This window comes from Haliotis cracherodii, unplaced genomic scaffold, assembly GCF_022045235.1.
Source record: "Haliotis cracherodii isolate W230 unplaced genomic scaffold, xgHalCrac1.p SCAF_21, whole genome shotgun sequence".
NCBI lineage: Eukaryota > Metazoa > Mollusca > Gastropoda > Lepetellida > Haliotidae > Haliotis > Haliotis cracherodii.
In genome coordinates, this window is record NW_027266277.1 from 3,582,844 (window position 1) to 3,592,427 (window position 9,584).

Here is a 9,584-nt window from a genome sequence, read left to right on the forward strand (position 1 = left end):
GACGTAACCAGGTCGAAAGCATCTTTAACGTCGAATGATCTTCCACGGCGATTATATCGCTGTTTATTGTAGTCTGGCAAGCGAAAAGAGTCCTGCGAAGATTGTGGCTTGTCGTACCTCAGCCTTGGTTGGAACGGATCTTTCCCGGAGGGGACAAACTTCTTCTTAGCAGGCTGCTTGGGAGCAGATGACTTATGGTCCCAGGGTTGTTTGTTAGAATGTGATGATTATGAGCCCTCATTGCAAGATCTATGGTTGAAGTCTGGAAACACTTGGCTGTATCTTGTTTCATTTCATCTGTCACATTTCTAAGCTTCCCGTTGAAAGTTTATTTGTGCCCTGACATCCATTGCAACCGGTGCTAAATTCTTGAAACATGATGCTGATAACATAATGTTCATGTCGGGATTGCACACTAATTTGTAGAAATCTTCATCCAAACTTGGGAATTCCGGAAGTGTAGCATTGGGCATGTTATAAAACCGTTTCATAGGTGGAACAGGTGGACGTTCATCATGCTTGAGCCTATGGATATTATCTGTCAATTGGTCTACGACCTTGCCCGCATAACTGGGCCAAGGTAATGTCTGATGAATATGCTGAGATGCACAGGACGTCCCCCGTATTCCGGCATCTGGGATGGTGAATCTTCTGTCACATTTGGCCGAAGTGTAGGCATAAGGTGATAAAGCTCTTCAATAGGTTCCACAAAAGTGTAGCCTTGGCTGTAATCTTTGCCACTCGTTGGGGTGAGTTATCAATCTATCAATCTCCTCAAACCCCTCCAATTCCATCTCTGAGTAGCCTTGGGTATATCCCGTGGGGGGTGGATAATCGTATTCCTCAGCTTCTGCCCAATAGGGCTCGTCATCCTCCAGTGACCATGATTCTGGTATAATCAGTCTCCGTGTGGCTTGTAGCCTGTGGGTAATGGTAGCCATGCCGTGGCTGTCCTCATGGCTGGCTGGGTTATTCCATGGAGTCCATGTGGCTGGCTTTGGTCCTGTTGGACTTTGTTGCCACGGGCCGCCTGTCCATGGATACTGTAAGCTCCTGTACAGTATTGTTCTCTGGTCTATAGTGCTGGCTGGCCAGCTAGCTAGCTGACTTGGTGACTGGTCCATGGGTTGGTGACCGTGAGCCACGCTCAGCTTGTTGACTTGTGTAGCATGGCCCACGGTCGTGGACCAAGATCTGGTAGTGTTAGCCAGAGCTACCGTCACGATCTTAGCGTTCATATCCGACAGCTTAGGGTCAAGCATGCCCTTCATCATCTCCTGCTGTTCTTTCAGTAGTTGTTGAATGAGATTTATGGTGAGTGCAGGAGATGATGGGGTCACTGGAGAGGGAGGCGCTGGGGTAGACACTGATTTCTCAGTAACTATTGGGTCAACTTTCTTCTTCGTCGCCTCTCTCCTCTTGGCCTTAGTTGCGGCCTCTGACATCTTGGAGAAGATCTCTTTGGATGTGTGGCTGCATTGCTCACATCTCTTCACCATGGTGCAGGTCTTCCTGCTGCACTTTGTGCAGTTTACATGAGGATCTCCCGTGATCATAAATCGACCACACTTCTTACATCCGGTGTGGAGGGAGACTGCATGGCGACCTCACTAACCCAACACCAGCTATACTCACGTGTGTCTGGTCTCTTCCAGCAGCACTATTACTTTAAATGTATATTTATTTATATGTGTTGTTTCAGGAAACTTATTAGAATAATCGTAGGTTAATGTGACCTACTACCAAGTGCTAGATTGTCACTACTACTTTAGTAGGTGTTGACTCTAGCACACACAGGAAAAAAATTATATAGCCGCCATTGTGACCTAATAGCGTGGGTAGTTACAAGGCTATTTGGTGGCAACTAATTGTGTGATTAACAGTGAAGAGGATGTCTGTTGAAAATCTTAAAATTTTAGAAAGAGTGATTGAAGCCAAAATAGAGTATTTTTGGCAGATATGTAATAGAGGTAGAAGTTTCATAAGAATTATAATAATTCTGAAATTAATCAGTAAATATATATTAAACAAATCTCTATCACTTTTGTTTTAATTTAGTTGCTAATAATTTATGAATCAGGGAAGAATGCACCTGATTTCAATGCATATTAATTTCAGTCTTGAACTGAGCAAATAGCTGCATCCTAGGGTTGTCAATATCATTGGCAATCTTCAGTTTGAATTTATTTCAAATTCTATAAGATTTCTCAAATATGGATCATATATTTTGTCAAAGAAGATATTTTAAGCTGCTTGTAATCAGAGAGACATTATTCCCCGATATCAAAGGATTGTTAATGATTGTCTTGGTGCTGAGCACTGTACACAATGTCAAAGAAAGATGGGCTTTCATGTCATAAGTCTTCGCTCTCTTCTCTCGACTGATTAGACATAAAATATGATAGCGTTGTTAAATGACCGAATATTGGCCTCTTTAGATTACTTGAAAGACAATCTCTTAGACGCTGACCAGGGTTTGGGGCTGATTGATGAGCCGATGCCAGTTTAGACGTGTCGTACAGAATACAGTTTTAAAGTCACACTTCTGATATCAAAAAGTTATGCCATGAAGAGAAAATATGGTCATGAAACCGATATAAGAATTACAAAGTTGTTTTGTATTGTGAAGATGAAAGATGTTTAGGCTAAACAGACAGGAGTTATGAACTGACTAGCGGAGCTGGTGCTGGTTTGGCAGTAGTCTTGTACTACCCCCCTCCCCCCCTCCCCCCCTGCTGGCTAGGATGCACATTTAGACTGGAATACATGGGCTGGTGCTGGTTTGGCAGTAGTCTTGTACTCCCCCCCCCTCCCTCCCCCCTCCCCTCCTTGCTGGCTAGGATGCACATTTAGACAGGAATACATGAGCTGGTGCTGGTTTGGCTGTAGTCTTGTACTCTCCCCCTCCCCCCCCCCTCCCCTCCTTGCTGGCTAGGATGCACATTTAGACAGGAATACATGGGCTGGTGCTGGTTTGGCAGTAGTCTTGTACTCCCCCCCTCCCCCCCCCCCCTCCCCTCCTTGCTGGCTAGGATGCACATTTAGACAGGAATACATGGGCTGGTGCTGGTTTGGCAGTAGTCTTGTACTCCCCCCCCCTCCCTCCCCCCTCCCCTCCTTGCTGGCTAGGATGCACATTTAGACAGGAATACATGAGCTGGTGCTGGTTTGGCAGTAGTCTTGTACTCCCCCTCTCCCCCCCTGCTGGCTAGGATGCACATTTAGACAGGAATACATGAGCTGGTGCTGGTTTGGCAGCAGTAGTCTTGTACTCCCCTCTCTTCCCCCCCCCCCCCCCCGCCGCTTTTAACATTATTCCTGTTATAACATGGCGTGTCAGCTTAATGTGGGAGGAAAGCCCGAAGTGATGCAGGTATCAGACGTTTACCACTTCCGTGAAAGCCACGAGCACGGGTATGGTGCTGACAAACCTAGAAACATAACTGGAGTGCATCAGGGTTCGAACCCACAATCATAGGTTTCTGGCGTGCCCAAGAGACGCAACTCTGCACAGCAAATTGCAGCGCCTTAGACGACTGGGCCTACCGTACTCCTGAACTGTTAAGAAACACTCTGTGATTCCTGGTTAGTTTAATTATCTTGTCTTTAGTAAGCGTTGGCCTCTACAACAATAACACCGTGTTACAACCTGGGGTAGAAACTGCAACTCCTTGACAGTTACATGTATAGTATGGCATGTCGCCATGACGTTATGGTACTTCTGCCAAGGCATCATGTCCCCACGCAACTTTAGTACCAGAAAGTGGCACCAGTCAGCTTCACACAGGACAATAAGGATTATTTGTAAAACTGTTTTTTTTGTTTTTTTTCTTTAAGCTTTTAGCTACGCAATTTTCTCCCACCTCTACTGAGTGGCATGGAGCCTGTGCTGCTGTTTGTTCATGTTAGACAAGGAAGTTTTAAAGGGGAAATAATAGAAAAATTATCCTTAATTATGCAAATCATTCATTTAATTATTTCATCTGTTTATGAAGAATGGTCCAGGATGGTCTTTAGCAGGAGGTCTGTTGCCATGCAACAAACACGGTCTTGCCTCCCACACAGTTTCTTATACTATCAACCTCTTGATAACTGCCATGCCTAGATCGCATTATTATTCTGGCATGATATAGCTGAAGTACTTCTGACTGTGGTGCAAGACAATGTTCCTTCATTCAATAATGATGATGATGATGATGATGATAATGATCTTGATATTGATATTGATAATGATAATGATAAAGATAATATAACAATAATAATATAGCACAGAGTTCTAGCAAGGCTGTTCAGAAGTTATTATATTACCCCAGTCACTGTGGATCATTCTCAGCTCCTTGGGAAGTATGCAAACCAAGCTGCCTGTGAGGTGCTAGGTTAACAGTCACATAACCAATGGCTCCTACCAGGTACCCATTCATTGCAGGGTGAACAGAGTCATCCTAAACAAACAAACAAAGTGACTTGCCAAAGGAGACGCCATAATATATGTGTAATTAAGAGCGGACGACAATTCCTCTCCAACCAGCGATTTATTCCGAGATATTCAGAAGTATAGGATTGACTGCAAAATTAAATAAAACAACAATGTATATAGCAGTCAATTAATGCAAAAATGATTCTAACAACACAAATTTGCTTTTCGATAAATAATCTATCAAAAACATTACATTTTACCAAAAATACAATTCTAAACGTTAGATGCCATAATAACTAAATTGTTCACACAAATAAAGTTTACATACCGTTTTATACGCTCCACATTTCAACAACAGACGAGAACGTGCATCTCACTCAGCCACAGAACAAAATAGAGTTATCGTTCTTGGCACGCTCTTCTCACGTGCTCATAAAAGTCTATAAATAGGAACTTTAAACATAAACCTTACACACCGACCCCCTAATTGTGCAGTGAAACGAAAACAATTATTACATATCTTGAAAAATACAAACAAAATGTAATGAATTTCAAAAGTCTCTGAAAGTGTCCATTTCACATTAACAGTTTATGTTACCACTAGAAATGGTCGAAAGATTTTTAACAGTCTCCTATTCTGTTTCGAGTGTATTTCGAACCCAATCACAATCATATTATTTGTACATGTCACAGTCTGCTTCGAGAATCACACACAATTTGTCTATTGTGCGTGTCAACATGGTAGTAGCAGTCTTTACTTTTATGATTCGAACAAGTCCTTTCTTGTCAGTGCACACTTCCACTATGCGTCCAAGACACCATGCATTCCGAGGAAGGTTGTCCATAACCAACACGATGTCGTCAACAGCAACGTTTTTCTGTTGTCGGGTCCACTTCTGTCTCTCCTGAAGTGTCGTCAGGTACTCTCGGTGCCATCTTTGCCAGAACATGTCTGACAGGTTTTGTACTTGCCTCCACTTCCTGCGAATATAACAGTCATTTTTGGTGAAGTCCCAGTGGCAGACTCTCTCCTGTTCGCATCATCAACAGGTTGTTCGGTGTGAGTGGAGTCAGGTCCTCAAGGTCACTTGACACGGTCGTAATTGGTCTACTGTTCACGATAGTCTCTACTTCACAAAGAGAAGTGTGAAGTCCCTTGTCATCTAGTCGATTTACCTGGGTATGAAGAAGTGAGAACAAGATTTTCCTTACACTTCTTATCATCCTTTCCCAGGCGCCTCTGTGGTGCAACCCCATCTGTGGTGCTCCCAGGCAATTGAGCTCTTCAACAAAGTCTGTTCAGTCTGATGTAAATTCCACTCCTTGATTGACTCTTCCATCTCTCTTTTACATCCCACAAAGTTGGTACCATTGTCGGACCATATCTTCTTTGGAACTCCCCTCCTAGCAATGAAACGTCGAAATGCATTGTGCATGATGTTGTGTCGAGAGATGCAGCAACTTCAAGGTGTACTGCTCGTACTGCGAGGCAAGTGAACACAACACAATATCGTTTCACATTGCTTCTTCCTCTTTTGACAATGAAGGGTCCAAAGAAGTCTACCCCAACACGAGAGAAAGGAGCTTCATCAGATATTACTCTGTCTGTTGGCAGATCTGCCATCTTCTGTCTCTTTTGTGTTGCAGCATACCTCCTACAGATGACACATCTTGAAGTTATCTTCTTTATAAGATGTCCAAGTCCTACTATCCAGTACTGTTGTTGGAGGTGTACCATGATTGCAGCTCTTCCCATGTGTCCAACAACCTCGTGAACATGTTGTACAATCAGCTGTGTAACCCAAGATTCCTTTGGCAAAAGCAGAGGATGTTTGCCTTCATACTGCAGCTCTGACCTCTGTAAGCGTCCACCCACTCGTACCAAGTCATCAATGATGAAAGGGTCCAGCTTCCGAATCTGTCTGTTGACTTGTCCTTGCTTGTCATATTTAAGGGCACTGATGACATCTGAAAGGTGTCGATGTTGCACATGTTTGAAGATGGCTAGCTCAGATTGTTGCAGAACTTCAACTGTGAGACGAGGTGATTTCCGTACAATTTCATTCTTTGTTGAGTTGCGTGTTTGTTTCAGTAAGTAGTCTTTGAACAGAAGGAAGTAACTCACGAATCGTTTGAGTTTCGTCCATGTGGAACAGTACTTGATAAGTCTGTCGAGTTCCTAATCTTCCATGCTGTGAACCGTGGTTGTGTTGGTAGTTACTTTTAGTTCTGGATCATCAATGTCTATGTCACCTGTTACGCCAAGGCTTGGCCACTCTGATTCCAGTTTCAGTAGGAATTCGGGGCCATTTAACCACATAAGTGCAACTTTCTTGAAACTTTTCATATCCAATCCATGAGATGCTGGGTCCGCAGGATTTTCCACACTTGGCAAGTATCTCCATTGATGAGGATCTGAGCGATCGTGAATTACAGCTATTCTATTGGCAACAAAGGTTTTGAATCTCGAGACTTCATTTCTGAGATAGCGGATAACTGCCATACTGTCAGTCCAGTACAGGATGTCATCTACCTTGTGCTGTATCTCCTTCATGATCACACGGCTCAGTCTTACTGCAACACAGGCAGCTGTCAGTTCTAACCTGGGGATGGTTAGCTTCTTCAAGGGTGTCACTCTTGCTTTGGAGAAGATGAGTGAGCAATGAAATTCCTCCTTCACATCGAAAAACCTGAGGTACATAGCAACACCATACCCCTTGTTGCTGGCATCATGGAACACATGTAGCTGGCACGCTGTAGTTGTTCCAAAGTCTATAGGTCTGTAACATCGAGGTATCTTCAGTTGCTCTAGTTGAGGAAGATCTGCTATCCATTGCTTCCATGTTTTCAGGTTTTCTCCACATACTTCGTCATCCCAGTCAAGTCTCTCTCTACAGATGTCTTGAAGGAGAATCTTGGCCTTCAGAATGAACGGCGATACTATTCCTAACGGATCATACACAGAGCTTACGACAGAAAGGATGTTCCTTCTTGTGCAACTGTCATCCTTGATATTTACTTTGAAGCCCAGCATATCAGTGTTCACAGTCCATGTCACTCCCAGTGCATGTTCAACTGTATCTTCTCTTGGCTTGTCAAGATTCAAATGTTCAACACTGTCAGTCTTTTTTTTAGTGTCAGAGTTGGTGACCCACTTGGTGAGCTTGAATCCACCTTTCTTGCACAGGTCAGTTACTTGATCCACTTTGTTTGTGAGTTTCTGTGGTGCATCATCAGAGGTGAGGCAGTCATCAACATTAAGTTGTGTCGAATTATGTCAACAATCTCAGCTTCGAATTCATGTTCATGATCACTTACTGTCTTCAAGAGCGCTGCATTAGCACATGATGGTGAGGAGGTAGTTAAGAACATGTGCACTCTCATTCTACACTTGATAGGCCTCTGCGTGTAGTCATCGTTCTTCCAACAGAGAAAACGTTGGTAGTTCCAATGTTCTTCAGTTACACGCACCTGGTAGAACATGGCCTCGATATCACCAATGGCTACATACTTTCCTTGCCTGAACCTCATGAGTACTCCTATCAGGTTACTGGTTAGGTCGGGGCCAGATAGCAGTTGCTTGTTCAGAGAGGTCCCATCATACTCTGCTGCACAGTTGAAGACAACTCTAAGTTTCTTCTTCTGTGGGTGGTACACACCATGGTGTGGAATGTACCATGTGTGTCCGTCACAAGGTTCAGCCTCCTCTTCAGGGATAACTTCAGCATATCCCTTCTCGAACATTTTCTGCATGAAAGTAACATATTCTTCGTAAAACTTGGAATTTCTTTCCATCTTTCTCCTTGATCGTCCAAGCTGTCTGTGGGCTTGATCGTAGTTGTCAGGAAATGTTACATTCTCCTGTCTGAATGGCAGAGCCATTTCGTAATGTCCATTGACAAACTTGATAGATTCTTCTATCCTCCTCAGGAAAAGTTTGTCTTCCTGTGAGTACTGTTTAATATCATCGATTAGTCGCTCAGGAAAGTCAAGGTTGTAGGACTCTCTCACCAGGCGATCGAGTTCGTTCATGTCTTCATGATCTTGTACAGCTTCGACTTGTACTCTGTTAACTGTACATCGAGGTAGTAGGTTACATGTATTAGCTGTAGCATGTCGAGTGACGTTCCACAGTGTCCAACAAAGCTGGGTTCGAGTTGGCATGAGATGCATGCGCATGGCCAGTGCGCACTTCCAGGGGTGTGTACGCATCAGGTACATTGTTGCCGATCATCAATTCAATTTCAGCATCAATGTTCGAAATAGGAATATCCTTCAAATGTGGCCACTCAAGCACATCATCTTTGGTTGGAATCTGTGTCCTAGTCACGGGAAGTTTGTCGACGGTGTATACCTTGGGCAGATTAATCTTCTGATTCATGGAAAGGCTGCTCACTTGTAAACCATGAAGTGCATAGGTTGTCATGGTTCGAGGATTACCCATGCTGTTGATGTTTACTTTCATTTGTTTACCACTTGCTCCTAACTTCTTCATGAGTGACTCCCTACAAAACGTTGAACTGCTTCCTGGGTCTAGGAAGGCGTATGTCTCTATCACTTGGAATCTACCTTGCAAGGAAACTTTCACTGGAACTATCACCATAGTACATTCTTCATTCACTTCAGTACCGACCCTCATATCAGTGCTGACACAGGAGTTCATGGCGTTCGTCAACGTTGCTGCACTGTCATTCTGATGCTGTAACTGGTCGTTGTGAAAGTGGGTATTGTGTCGACCTTGACATATGGAACACAGGTTATTGCTTCGACAGCTCCTACTGATATGTCCACGACGAAAGACATAGAAAGCAAAATCCATTGTCTTTCACAAAGTTCCTCTTCTCATTATAGTCCAAACGACAAAACTGGTTACAGTCATTAATTACATGTTGGTTCGAGTCACAGTATGAACATTTTCCAGTAGTTGAGGATGGTTGATTACCAGATGAAGATGTGTTGTGTTTGTTCGAGTTGACATCGGTTGCAACACTTAACTTGGACTTTGGTTGAAAGTTCCTAGAAGTCATCTTGCCTTTCATCTGACTGTCCGAGGTGTGTTTTAGAGCTTCTTTCCCAAACAAAGGGTCAGTTGCCTTCTTAGCTTCTCTTTGAAGAAAGTCAACAAGGTGGTCAAATTGAACTGAACTTCCTCTTTCCCTCACATTCT

General features: G+C 43.5%; 1 protein-coding gene across 1 annotated transcript; it reads right to left on the reverse strand.

Moving 5' to 3' along the window:
• Positions 1-6,596: 6,596 nt before the first annotated feature.
• Positions 6,597-8,449, reverse strand: LOC139471035 (uncharacterized). Its single transcript, XM_071253337.1, has 2 exons — positions 7,736-8,449; positions 6,597-7,637 (listed from the first exon to the last, which is right to left on the reverse strand). The coding sequence occupies exons 1-2, from the start codon at positions 8,447-8,449 to the stop codon at positions 6,597-6,599; spliced, it is 1,755 nt and encodes a 584-aa protein (XP_071109438.1).
• Positions 8,450-9,584: the final 1,135 nt, after the last annotated feature.